Genomic DNA, 13,906 nt, shown 5'->3' with positions numbered 1-13,906 from the left:
TGGTGAATGAACAATATTTGAAATATGTGTGGGGATCAGTAGCAATTAGCCACTGATACAGTTACAGACAGCCTGAATGTCTAAAGATCATTCACTGGCGAACAGAGCATTGTGCATAACCCAGACCCAATAAATCAAACTTGTCGATCCAATCGAACAAGCCAACTAATCGAACACCATCGAACGATTAAAGTTTGATTAAAAAAATTAATCAAACTCTAAGATTTTGAAAATATTGTGGTGAGTGTTCGATTAAGGGGTCACTCACATATCGATTCTTCCCACGACTAACGTCAAATTGACGCGAAGGGGTGGGTGGGTAAGAGTCTTTGACGCTAAGAAATTTCACCAGAAATATCGATTTTTAATACGTTTATTCCGTGACAAATGTTACTTTCCATATTTCTTTTCCTCCTTTTACATACCTAAATATTCGTTCGCTTCGCTATTTTACGGAAATTTTAACCAAAACAAACGGCCCGATGTTTACGTCTCGAGTTCCTTTTGTTCAGACGGTCTGCACGGCCCTTGAATTTCGCCGACGGTCGGTCCTTTTTTTGTGAAATGCGGCTTTTCTGTTGATTTTGATTATGGAGATAATTAATTCCGGCAACTTTCTGAAAAAAGTTTAGAAAATATCTCCATTATTTTTTTAATGTAAACTGCCTGAGCAAGCTGTAGCGAAATTAAAGATGGCTGACGAAACAACGATGAAAGTGAAGGAGAAAATTTTCATCGATTTTTGATAATTTTTTAACTTTGACGTTAAGAGGTGGGGGTGGGGGGGTTTTCAAATTAGCGTCAATTTGACGTTAGTCGTGGGAAGAATCGATATGTGAGTGACACCCCTAAGTTTGATCAATGACAATGGGTTTCGGTTCGATCAGTTCGATAAACCAATTTTGTTTGACAAGTTTGTGCTGTAAATCAGGAAATTACTTCCGATAATGGATTACACACTTTTCCTGTATCCTTTTAACGTCAGAGCAGAGGCGGTTTGTTGGCAGTTACATCAATATTGGAGCAGTTGAGACGGTATAAAACATAAAACCTCTCTATAACTATACCTACACTTAGGATGATAATACAATAACAAACATACCATTGATCACTGGAGCTTTCAGCAACTTCAGCTGGAACAGGCATCTTCACTGCCAGTTCTGATTGAAAATATTTGAGTTGTAAGTCAACAGGTCAAGAGGTAAACACTGAAAAAAACACGAGATTCTCTACCTTTCGCGCGCTTTTCTCTTTTGTGGTTTCAATAGATATGAATTAGATAGATGAAACCAAATCCTTTCCGCCCAGCCAATTTGGGCGGAGCGCCTTTTAACCTTATATCGAGCGCGAAACGAGTTGCAAATTTTCTCGGAAAACGCAGATTGTTCCAATCTCGTACCCTTTGAACCATAGATGCAGAAATTTCAGGAATATTGACCCGCTTCTTTAGAAACTTAAAGTATGGACAGCCCACGCCCTATCCACGCCACCACCATCAGTACCGGTTTGGTATCTGGCACTATCAGTAAGTAGTAGCATCAAAAAGCTGATAATATCCAGGGAACGAGGTTGGAATATCAGTTAAATCTCATACTGATAGCGCCAGCTTAATAATATTCTCTGGCGTCTATCAGTAACGTAAATTTAAATGAATCCTGGGCTGTAGGCGGACTCTTTTTACGGTTACGGGAGTATGGTCTTTAGAGTAAAACATAATATGCGTGGAGAAATCAGAGGCTGCTTGGAGATTAAGAGGCACTTACACCACTTTTTGATTTTTTTGATTATCATAACAAGGGATTAGCGTGTAACTAAGGGACTTGGTTCATTTGTTTGAGAAAATTTGGGAAGACTTTCTTCGTCGATTTCTTCGTTATTAAATAGAAAATGGATTATCTGATATATATGAATGAAGGATATTGAAGAGGCCACTTTACCCTGAACATCTAAAATAAAAGAATGGGGAAATTAACGATATTGGCTTAACGTGAAAACTCAGATTTGACCCCCGAGAATAGACGATATCGGCTTAACATGAAAACTCAGATTTGATCCCCGAGAATAGACGATATCGCGTTTAGATAAATGCAATGCATTCTGGTTTCTCGGGGACTCTCAAAGGAATTATAATGTCGATTATATAATGATCTGGAATAGATTATAATTCCCTTGAGGGTCCCCGAGAAACCAGAATGCATTGCATTTATCTAAACGTGATATCGTCTATTCCCCACAATGCTTTAGGCGGAAAAAAGTTCGCAGTGAAATATTTTCCGCGCAAAGCTATGTGGGGAATTCTCGGGGATCAAATCTGATTTTTCATGTTAAGCCGATATCGTCTATTGTCGGAGAAGGAGTTATAGACAGCCTTTGATCACGGGGGGGGGGGGGGTATAAGGGGGTATAAGGGGGTATGTCCGGAGGGGACCTCCGAAAACTAGTCTGAATCGCAGACCTCTATAGATATACTCCCTATAAGAAACTTTTTTCGCTAGAGGATGAACAGAAACCTATCCGAAAACCGGCCTTTAGAGAGACAGACTTTTGCCGAAAAGGTGAACCCTATTAGGTTAGGAGAGACTTTTTAGAAAAATTTTCTTTCATTTTATAAAAAAATCCTACCCTTAGAAATTTTTTCTCTCGAAACCAAGAAATATCCTAAAAATTGAAGATATTCAAAATGAACCAACAATGGTGACATTTATTTTTGACAATATATATTTCGATCTTGCGATCATCCTCAGGTCTAAAATCAATATAAACAAGAATTAAAAATCCGTTAAAAATTTTTTTTTATCAACATATCTGAAAATATATCTACAAACATGTGATTTTCCCGACCCTTAGAGTTAGAGAGACTTGGTGAAGAAATCTACCCTTACCGTCTGCACATACCACCCAGCACCAATTTTTGCCTAAGAACTAAGAACCCCCCCCCCCGGGCCTTTGATGTGCCGCATCCCTAGTCAGACTCCTGCACATAATCAAGAAAAGATTTTGATTAGAATCCGACAATTCCTGAAATTGAGGAGCTGGGGTTCAGCAGACCTCCCACATCGAAATCCTTGATGCCGTCCCAGCTGGCACACAACGTTGTTTCAACGTTCATCTAACGTTGCATGGACGTTGTGAACGTTAGATAAACGTTGAAACAACGTTGTGTGCCAACTGGGGTGGTCTACGAAATTCTCGTAATCTAAACCTTCCAGATGTTTAAAATTTTCCTGACCTTCAGAGCTTTAGCGTGTCGGAAAATAAATTCCACACCGAGTTTAAGGTTTGAGGTTTCTTGAATATTTTTGAATGAAATATTTATTATTTACAAACAAATTAAGTACATTTAAAATCGTCACATTATATATAATTTTATAAAAAAGGCACGCTATAATAACAAGTTACAATTTGTCGGAAATTATGTCGTCAGTAAAAAAAATCAAGAGAATAATAAAATCTAAAAAGTAGTGAGGCTGAAAAAATTAAAAATAACTAAAAAATAAATAGATGATCAATCTGTTTTGTCCCCGTTTTTGATGACTGATTTTTGAAATTCATAAATTTCTGATACTCAGTTCTTTTATCATTTCCGGCTTCACGCATCACCAGAAATGTTGGTTTCAATGGCTTCCAGGAGTCCAGTTCTACAAGTATTATTGCTCGCCTTTTCTATGAATTTATCAACTGGCATCAAACTATCAATAGGTTTCATTGTTTTTCGTAATCTTTTTGAAACTGTTTCAGCTTCACGAAAAACTCGTAAAAGATTTTTACCGGCAAGTTTGCCAAGATCATCGTCAGACCATCCTTTATTTGCAAGTGCTTCGAATAAATCTGGAAATTGTGCAACTGTCTCCAAACCTGAAAACATATTATTATGAGTTCTTGTTGGTTAAATATTTTTGACATGTTTTCGATCGAAAACATTTGCCCTTATTAAAATGAGTAGTAGCTGAGTGGTCTAAAGACCTGCTTAGACTACACAATATATTGGCGAGCAATATTCGACAATATGTTTTGCGGACCGTAATGTACGACAAGTAACAACGGGTGCTCTATTATGAAAAGGAATTTTCTTTCGATAAACAAATCCAACGTTCATCTAACGTTATATGGGAACCCCCAGTCAAACTCTCACTTTTATCATGTTCTGTTAGCTTCATATATAGCAGCCGGTTGACTGTGTAGACCCCGTAAAAGGTAAAAAAAATCTGAACATCTAAGTCATACAATACGCAAGCACTAAAGAATATAAATTTTATGGAGACTTTTATTTGTTTAAATTGCTTAATTTTGTAGATTTGGTCTCCAAGAGTGACAAGGTTAGGTTCATGCAAAAATTTCAAAATGCAAAAATGCAAAAATGTAAAAATATACAGCGACACTGTACTAAAGCCTATTTCAAATTAGCTAGCAGTGTTTTTTAAAACCTTTTGATTAAATTTGAATTAGTTAGCGGTTTTGTGCTCGTTAAAAAGATAATCCGGAGTGGAATATTATCAAAAATGAAAAGAATTCAAAAAATGGAAATACGAAGATGAAAAATGAAGAAGAAGAAAATCAACTTCTTATAAAATAGTACTATGATCTTCATTTTGTATAAGAAACTCTTCAATCTTAAACGTCATAAATACGAAAAAAAGATTTAAAAAATATTCATTCAATCAAAAAATACAGCTTAAAAATTTGTCTGGTTGACATAAAAAGGGGCTCTTTTTTATTGTTTTTTGATGATTTTTGAAGTCAATCATTGATAAACTTTGGACTATGTCTTTCGATGGAATGACTTTTTTGAATCTTTTTTTCACATTAATGATGTTCTAAGATCAAAGAATCGCTCGTTTCGTTTTCGTTTGTCTACATAACATTAATAGCAAGAATACCTTTAGGAACAGCGGGTACTCCATCATAATCACTACCCATACCGACATATTCTACGCCAATCAGATTCTTAATATATTCAAGATGGCTGACAATGGTGTTTATCGTAGTTTCATTGGTTGGTTCGGGATCACAATTGACGTATTTGTTGTAGAAATTCACCATGACGATACCACGATTCGCTTTCACTTTATGGAGGACTTCATCTCTAGAATGAAAACAAGGCTTTCAAGTCACATTGTTTTTTTATGATATCCTTAAAATCCTTTATATTCTTTCAGTTAATGAAAATATTCTGACAATCCAATTATTTCAGTATCCGTCATATTCATATTTGACAATTGCCAGTAATTTCAATTGAACGCCTGATTAAATAAACTGGCGACCCAAAAAGATATGAATCTTAAAAAATGCGCTCCAGAGAATTGCATCTGATATAGATATGTAGTGTATTATTTGAAATTTCATTTTAACACAATATTGAAAATTTTGAATCGAAATTATTCAAAAACTTGTAATTTTGTCAATTCTAATATCGCTTTTAATAATGCATTTCGAATAAATTGGATCCGCCTGAGTATTGAATTTAAAGTCTTAAATATATTGAAAGTAATAAGTTTAAAAGTATACCTACCTGACATTTCTGTTATGATTGCAGACAGCATAAGCAGATGAATGACTATAAATGACAGGTGCCTGTGTGACATCCAAAGCATCTGACATTGTCTTATTGGAGACGTGAGAAAGATCAATAAGCATACCAAGTCGATTCATCTCACGAATAACGTCTTCACCAAACGTACTGAGTCCGTTGCTTCTTGAGTCATCTTTAGTGCCGTTCTAAATGGTAACGTTTTGTGTAAAAAGTTAAGAATTCGTGACCAAGTGGGTAAATAAGGTTTGTAACAGGGATAGTAGCAGGGATAAAACGATGCTAGGAAATTCTAGGGAAATATTTTCTGGTAGGGAAAAGATTCTCATGTCAAATTTCCTGTCACTGGTAAAATAAAAGCTAAGCTCGATGTTAAATGGATGATGCATACACGATCTAAAATTGCCAATATACCGAGTCCCAGAATTATAGTATTAGTTATATATAACTTCTGACAACTTGATTTAGAAGGGCATATACCGAGTGCTTTTAGACAGGGTATATAAAAAAATACCTTTTCAATGGTACCAAAACCGTTGACTAGCTTTCAAGCTACAAGCTTTTATGCCAGTTTGAAATTTTGGATTTAAAAATAAAGTTGAAAATTTTCACATCTTTCAAAAAATGGTTAATGAATCATTTTGTTAATAGCCAGCTAGGAAGACCGTCAAAAACAAATAGATGTTGATTAAACAAAGCTTTGACCAATCCGTTGCTTTGACAAACTATTGAGAGGTATAATTGAAAGGAACTGAATAAATCAAAAAAAGACAAGTTGAACAGATAATAGTTATCCATTTTGCAAGATCAATACCTGTGTGTTATCAACTTTCCAGTTGTCAGCCCATGGCGTATTACAAGAATGCGTTAATGTCATGTATCGGGCGCCAAGCTCATAAAATTGTCGTAATAATGACAAGGATGAATCAATTGCATGCCCTCCTTCGATGCCTGAAAAAGAATTAAACGTGCATTTTAAGTAACGAACGTCATGTATGCGTCTTTGATAGGGTTAGTTCTAGCTAATAACGGCTCAATAACGGCCAACCGAAACTTTTGATCGGAGTTCTCTTTTTGATTGGTACCATAATGCTAATGTAATACTCAAGAGCGCTACAATCAGTGCCATAATATATTGGCACTTTTAGCTATAATTTACCATTTTTCGAAAATTGAAGTTCGAGCGAGAATGTCAATTTTTAGGCCTTCAACTTGATTTCATCGATTATTTCGATCTGGGAGGGATTTATTGGTTTATAGGCTATATTTCAAGCCCTACTGGACCATTTTTGAACTTTTGGATCCTCAGATTCTTAAGTTTTAACTCTCATGTTAAAACTCAGAGTTAAAACTCTACCCTTGAAACCTACTTTAGAGCACTTACAAATCGATTGTGGTTTCAAAACACCCCAGTGAATTTCCCTTTTGTGCCAAGTATTTTGTCACTGATTGTAGACCTACTTTTTCTGGGCACTTCTAATGTACAGCACCATTCGACTTTAGTTTTAAATATACTGTAATAGCTATCCCCCAATAAACAGCGCAACGTTTTGTTTAAAAGAACCCATCTCATCGATCCTCCATTTGCTTCCCAAAGCTCGAAAACATTTGCTTTTTAACAAAAATACTATCTGACGGTTTTTTCAATGGTACCAAAGTCGTAATAAAAGACTTAAATATTACAAATGTTAAGCTCAGCTAATATACGATTTCAATCTCGTAGAAAGAGTTACTTGCACCACTTTTTTATAGTCGTAATGGAATCATAAAAAAGTGAACGAAGGGACTGGGTTTGAGTTTGATAAGATTTTTTACCAACCAATAAGAGATGCAATTTTCTTTGCTTTATGGATCCTCACAATATCATCAACAGTCTTGGCAAACTGAAACACATCTGGATACTGATCAACGAAACGTCTAATAACATCAATCTGCTCCATGGTTTCACGTGTTGAAGTTTTCTCTTGTGTTTTGCACGATGTATAAGCAGCCCAGAACTGACCACCAACTTTTCCCTTTTTTAACCATGGAATCGTAGTGTGACCATAGTTTTCTTGAAATACGCCAGTGATATTATCAGTATTGAGATTAACCTGAATTTGGAATAAATGAAAGGAAATCGTCACTGATGACGTCTTCACCACAACCTCGTCCCTGTGTATCCCAGGCTTTATTTTATTATTTATTTTTTTTTAAGATAAATGTAAATATTTGGACCAAGAGATATACATTAGAATAAATATAAATATTATAAGACTAAATTAGTTAAAAACGGCTTTATTTACGTTATTGATGGTGTTGGCTGATGCTGTTTTGAACTTCTCAAAACAATACGTCATAAAAAAATCTGACGTTACAAAGTTACACTGCAATGCAATGGTTTCAAACCCAGGAACGAATGAAATCTGACGTTTTGTTTTTGAGTTACGTAATCTTACGCGTTCGAAAACCAGCCAATGCCAGGGTATTATCTAGTGCTATCAGTAAGCATCAAAAGCTGATAATGCGCAGGGAACGAGGTTGGTCTTCACCATTGAGTTCGATCAACGCGATCCAGTACTCAGTGCAACTTTCACTAATTTGGCTGTGATAAAGTCTAAGGGGTTCGTGATGAATTAAGGGACTCGGTACAAGTTTGGACATCATACTACAGTCGTTTCGACTATTAACCCGCTTCCGAGAAAAAGATTCCACTGCCTATCAGGAAAATACCCGGACTCCAGGAGTGAAAAATGAGCTTGTGAATTTCTACTTTCCGTGCTTTTAGAAAATATTTCCAACCATGGTTATTCCAAAAAAAAGCAGAAACATTTCGGAAAAGTAAGTGGACTTTTATCCAAAATGACAGTAATTTCAAAAAGAAGGCGTTGCTGCCGTTGCATTCTTCACATCTGAAAATCTAGTGTGAACTTTGGGGACATTGAATTTGACAAGTTACCGCCCAAAGGTACATTGATAAAGTGACCTGTCAATAAAAACATTTTTATAGTTAAAGGGGTTATAGTAAAATTGTTTTCCCTAATAATGAAGTTAGATATATACCTTATCGGCCCTTTTTACACCGGCCCTTATTGGCGTTATTTTTGGGCTCGTGGCGTTATAAGGGCCGGCGTAAAAAGGGTCGATAAGGTAGTTACACACCTTTTCTATCTGATTTCGGTAGCTTTGTTGAAATTGCCAAGGTAGATCATTATGTCCATCAATCAACGGTACTTCATCCAAGACCTGCAAAACACGTTCTCGAGTCGTCATTGCTTTACTGCCAGAAGATACGACATCGTCGTCTTTATTAGAAATGACGACGGTGATAATGACACCGACGACAATAAGAATGGCGACGATCATAATAATCGGTAGTAGTCGTTTATTACGTGACGTCATGATTTTATTCTTGCTTTTGGAGCCTAAAAGAGCAAAACAGAAATACACGTCTTTTTATAAGAACATCCAAAACTTTTGAGGCCTTTGGATGTTCTTAACTTTTTGAGTTTTATGCCTAAAAATGTTCTTAATATGTTTTTATTTTTGTCATTTTTTGACCATTTTTACCCATTTTCCTAAAAAATCGGCTGTTTTTGAGTCCATATGAAGCCTTAAAATATTCTTAACTTGTTCTTAACATTTTGGCCGAAGAAGCTTTATGTTCCTATATAGTTTGTTCTTATAAAAAAAGGTCTCGAGTGACTTAGGGCAAGTCTCAGAAACCTAACAGTTTACCCTAAGTTTTCGCTACCAATAGCAGCCATTCAGAGATCCACTTAGGGCTCGAAAGTACCTCTATACCTTAAGGTATCAGGACCCGGTTGTTACGTAATTAAATATTAACCTAAAGATTAATTATTAAAGAAATTGTAATCATGACGTCATAATTTGATCGAATTTGGTGACGTCATGAATCGTATAATCGCTATAATATTAAAAATACATGTCCAATCTTTCCCAAATTTGAACCAAAGATGCATCTAACTGGAATGTAACTTTTTTGAAAAAAAAATTTTGGAGAAATTTGCTGACGTCAGCAAAAAATCGCATTTTACGATTTTTTGCATTTTTTGCTGACGTCATCAAAATTTTCAAAAAAATTTTTCATTGAAAAGTTTTGCACCATTAAGATGCATCTTTGGTCCAAATTTGAGAAAGATTTGACATGTACTTATAGAGTTAGAGCTAATTTACGATTTATGACGTCATAATTTGATGACGTCATAATTCACACTTTCTTTAATAATTAATTTTTAGGTTAATATTTAATTACGTAACAGCCGGGTCCTGAAACCTTAAGGTATAGGTCATCTAAAAATCCATAAGTGAATCCCTGAAAATGGGTGCTATTGGTCGCGGATTCGGGATTTGTGATTTTTTAAAATCTAGACAAGCCCTAACTCACCCGAGGTTTCGACAAAGCATAGATTGTGATTGAGATCTAATGAATTTGCTATCATTTGTGTAAAGACTGTAAATATTGCCATGAATAATAGACTGAAAACAAAAACATTGAAGTGACATCCCTGTCTCACAGCCCCAGTGGAACTTCTTCCCATAGTGGGGTTATCTGATATTCCGATGGCGTATTGGCGGCCGCCCACGCTAAAGCTTTGAAGGAGCGGGCCAATATACCATCGGAGACCTATAGTAGTGATCGTTTGATGTATCGAGTACCAGATAAATAGTGGGGATGAAAATTTTTATCCAAATCCTAATTAGGATAGAAATTCTATTGTTCTAAGGTAAAAAAATCCAGGGGAGTGGTTTTGGAGTGCAACTTTTAACATTATAGGGTATTCTCTCCCCCACCCCCCGGGGGAAAAATTTTGGCCAAATATTTTCAGTAGATTTGGGGTCCCATTAGGTCCGTGACACAGGGGTGAGTATGTATTTGAATTGTAAAATATCAATTCTTAATGGATACAGCTTTCTTACAAAACGAAAATGGACAAAATTTGGGCCTTAATAAGCAAAATGTCAAATGCAAATCGGATCTTCTTTTCCAAAACTTACCACCTGACAAAGTGATAAATTCAAGTATATTTTTGTTGAGTTCTAAGTGACTTCATAAGCCTTTTAAATACCATTTCAGGAACTAATAAAAGGCGCTCTGATCAGCAGCAACATGCTTCGTACCCAATTTTTGCGAATACCAAATAAAATCATCAATAGTCATCAATACATTTAAAAAGTGCAGTAGCGCGGAACTCGGAGTAGTGTACTTTTTTATTTTGTGGTGAAAGATATCTTTTAATACCAAATAAAATCATCAATATATATTTTACCTTGGCTTGAATAATCAAGTTTTTCAACGCTTGTGTAGTCAGCCATTACTCCTTTCTCCTTTCGTCTTTCTCTAAAGTTGTATTCTGACATGGTATAATTCAGCGCCTGCACTTTCTCATTAAATATGATACTCGACTATCAAATATGACTCAAAAGCATGATAAATGACTGCTTTGTGAATAATGTGTTATATGGCTTTCTCGTTAGATCGTTATATTTAAAACGTTCAGTATTTTGGGACTTTTTTATAAGACCGAATTCATAATTGGATTGGCACTTGATTGATAATGGGATCGGAGTTAAAAATGGAATATTTTTATAACTCCGCTAGCATTAAATGTATATATAAACTCTATATCTCTATTTATTAAGCTTAGCTGATTAATATACATTTCTTTAACCTCTGATCCAAAAGCTAATTAAAGATGATTTAAGTTTAAAAATGGCAAATTTAGTCTTTATGCATATTTTTAAAACAGGAACAAATCGACGGAACCTCAGATTGCACTTTACACTTTGCAATGAATAGCATACCGCGCTGAATCTAAAAATAGACATTGATTTTTCTGTTTGACCGAAATTCAATCCCATCACCCTTTGCGTTAACTACGCTTGCATGCAAATTACACTCAACTACAAAAAAAAAGTAATGACTTTCACGATTTTCATGATCATAATCATTCGAGCAAAATAATTACTGAATGTTCAGTCTTCAAAAATAGCTACAGGACATGAAAACTCACACGGCAACTACCTATAATTTTTTTTTGGAGGGGGGTTAGATCTACAATTTTAGTCGAAATATATTGAGATTTTAGTCGATTTTAAAGTTTTTTAGAATTTAGAGTTCGAGCGAAAATTACTATTTTAGTACTTTTACTTTCTTACATTGAATATTTCGATTTTTGAGAGGTTCGCCGGTGGCTTTTAGGCTATATTCCAAGGCTAAATTTGACCTTTTAAATCCTGAGATCCTACGTTCTAAATTTAAAGTCCCGTGCTATGCTGCTTAATATTTTGTAAGGAAATCCCCTTTGTATCAAATCTTTTGTCCAAGATTGTAGAGAAAGTCGAATATTGGCTATCTACTTGAATCCAAAATGTTGTACAGAGTTGAAGGCTTGTGAAAGTTATACTAGCTAAGAGAGTTCTATGGGAGCTCTATAAATTCAGTAGCGTAGACTAGTAGTAGCGTTTAAGTTTTTTGAGGACTGCATTCTTTGAAATCTAGCGATAGATTTTATTTTCAATCCGGCGTTTGTGTAAAAACCATGCGCGGGTGTTCTGGGGAATAAGTGGCTTCATTTCCCATTCAAAAAGCTCAAGTCTAGCCCTTTGGGCTTAGAAGTCAATGGAAAGGGGTGAAGAACGATCCGCGTAGAAAAACAGATTTTTACGACAAAGCACTTACCTATAATATAAACTAGCCATAACTTTCATTATGGTGCCACCGCAGCAAAACGAACACATAGAGTTGAATTTGCGTTCAAAGGAATGATCTTAGCCCTACAGTAATTTTTGCTAAGAGTGACCTCTCGTCTGAGACAAAATTCTTTCAAATACTAACAAATGTGTCAAGGGAGTGATTTACAGTCTACCTAGAGTGACATCCGTGCCTTGTCTTACACGTTTTTTATAAGAACAATTTCATAAGAATACCAGGCTGAAATTTGGCAAAAACCTAAGAACAAATTAAGAAGAATCTGAACGTCAGATTTCAGAAATTACTGAAGAGTACATGTTTCTATTTTAATTAATATTGAAATTTAAGGCTGAATAACTCGCATAAATATAAGAGCAGCCCAGCCAGAATCATATGACTTAATGGTTTTTCCTATAAAAAGCGTTTATATCTGAAGATACTGCTCTTCATATGTTATTTTACTAATGTACACGTTTATTCGAATACTTTGAGTAGAGTAATATTTTTAACCTATGAAGAGCGCTTAATAACTACTTGTGAGATAAAAAGGGAATTTCCCAAAAAAGGGAATTTCCTTAGATTCATTTAACTCTCCAGGTATAAGAAAACAAGAAGCCGTTGCGGCGTGAAGGCCCAGCTGACGTGTCAAAAAATTTACCTTTAAATTATCTGTTTTCAATGCTCTTCAAATTGTATCAGTATTTAACAAATTGTATCAGTATTTAACAACTTCTTCAATGTATTGATAAGAGAAATCGCTTTTTTGACGAATCTTCTGAAACTACATGTGACTTGACTATATATTGGTAAGTTAACGTTTGCAGCTTCGACTTGTTGCGTGAATTTCTGTGATTTTACGACAGCTTTGTTTCCAGTCTTTTTGACGAACCGAGTCGAGAACAAGCGGAAAGAGGCTTAGTCGGAAGTTGCTATTAGAGCGTGAAGAACACAAAAATACTAGTCTTTTATAAAGCGCCGGTTCTCTAGAAAAGGACAGACAGACACACGGAAGGAAGGACGGAAGGACGGACAGAGTTGCAAATGAAAGGCCCTATCGCTAGCGCTGGGCCAAAGACAAACTGACATTTCAAAATGAGTAATCAGATCAAAATAACTCCGGAAAAGTCTTTTTGATGATGATAAAACAATAGAGAGACCGTAAGATAAGAATGCTACCGTTAAGCGGAACTAAAATACTGAAAAACGCGCGCAAAATTATGAGATGTTTCCCCAACTTCCTTATGCGTGATGCTATGAATGCCATCCTCAGAAGTTTTAGGCTTCCTCCGATGGCAATTAAGATTTTAATCTTAAAAGATGATCATCCGATTACACACTTTTTTTTATGAGAATGGTGTTTTTTCATTTCATCATGGATATTCTTAACTTTTTGGCAAAAATCATCCAAAAATATTCTTACGGTATTCTTAGGTTAAGATCGAAATTGGCAATATCTACAGGTTAAAATGCATTAAAAATGGCATTCTTAGGTCCAGTTGCTAAATTCCATGATGATGATATTCTTAGCATATTCTTAATTTTTGGCCATTTTTATCATGGACATTCTTATGAAAAGTATTCTTATAAAAAAAGCGTGTATCGTCCATCATTATAGCATCAGCCTATTTCATAGGATTCGTGTTTTTAGTACATGATATTTTCTACGTCTCTGCGGTGATCAAAGC

At 35.4% G+C, this 13,906-nt stretch overlaps 2 protein-coding genes across 2 annotated transcripts in view; both read right to left on the bottom strand.

Annotated features, from left to right (window-relative positions):
* Nucleotides 1-1,257, bottom strand: part of LOC136821507 (DNA (cytosine-5)-methyltransferase PliMCI-like) — a 62,443-nt gene extending 61,186 nt beyond the window's left edge. Inside the window, exon 1 of the mRNA XM_067077738.1 lies at nt 1,103-1,257. Coding sequence (XP_066933839.1) covers nt 1,103-1,146 — 44 coding nt within the window. The 5' untranslated portion in view covers nt 1,147-1,257. The remainder of the gene's footprint in view (nt 1-1,102) is intronic.
* A 2,039-nt stretch (nt 1,258-3,296) lies between these two features.
* LOC136821526 (dipeptidase 1-like) lies at nt 3,297-10,925 on the bottom strand. Its single transcript, XM_067077750.1, has 7 exons — nt 10,798-10,925; nt 8,669-8,931; nt 7,347-7,620; nt 6,342-6,478; nt 5,510-5,715; nt 4,878-5,083; nt 3,297-3,855 (listed from the first exon to the last, which is right to left on the bottom strand). The coding sequence occupies exons 1-7, from the start codon at nt 10,886-10,888 to the stop codon at nt 3,590-3,592; spliced, it is 1,443 nt and encodes a 480-aa protein (XP_066933851.1). The 5' UTR covers nt 10,889-10,925; the 3' UTR covers nt 3,297-3,589.
* Between the last annotated feature and the right edge of the window lie 2,981 nt (nt 10,926-13,906).

The sequence above is a fragment of the Clytia hemisphaerica genome, unplaced genomic scaffold, assembly GCF_902728285.1.
Source record: "Clytia hemisphaerica strain Z4C2 unplaced genomic scaffold, Clytia hemisphaerica genome assembly, whole genome shotgun sequence".
In the NCBI taxonomy this organism is placed as follows: Eukaryota; Metazoa; Cnidaria; class Hydrozoa; order Leptothecata; family Clytiidae; genus Clytia; species Clytia hemisphaerica.
This window is presented reverse-complemented; position numbering and strand designations above follow the sequence as displayed.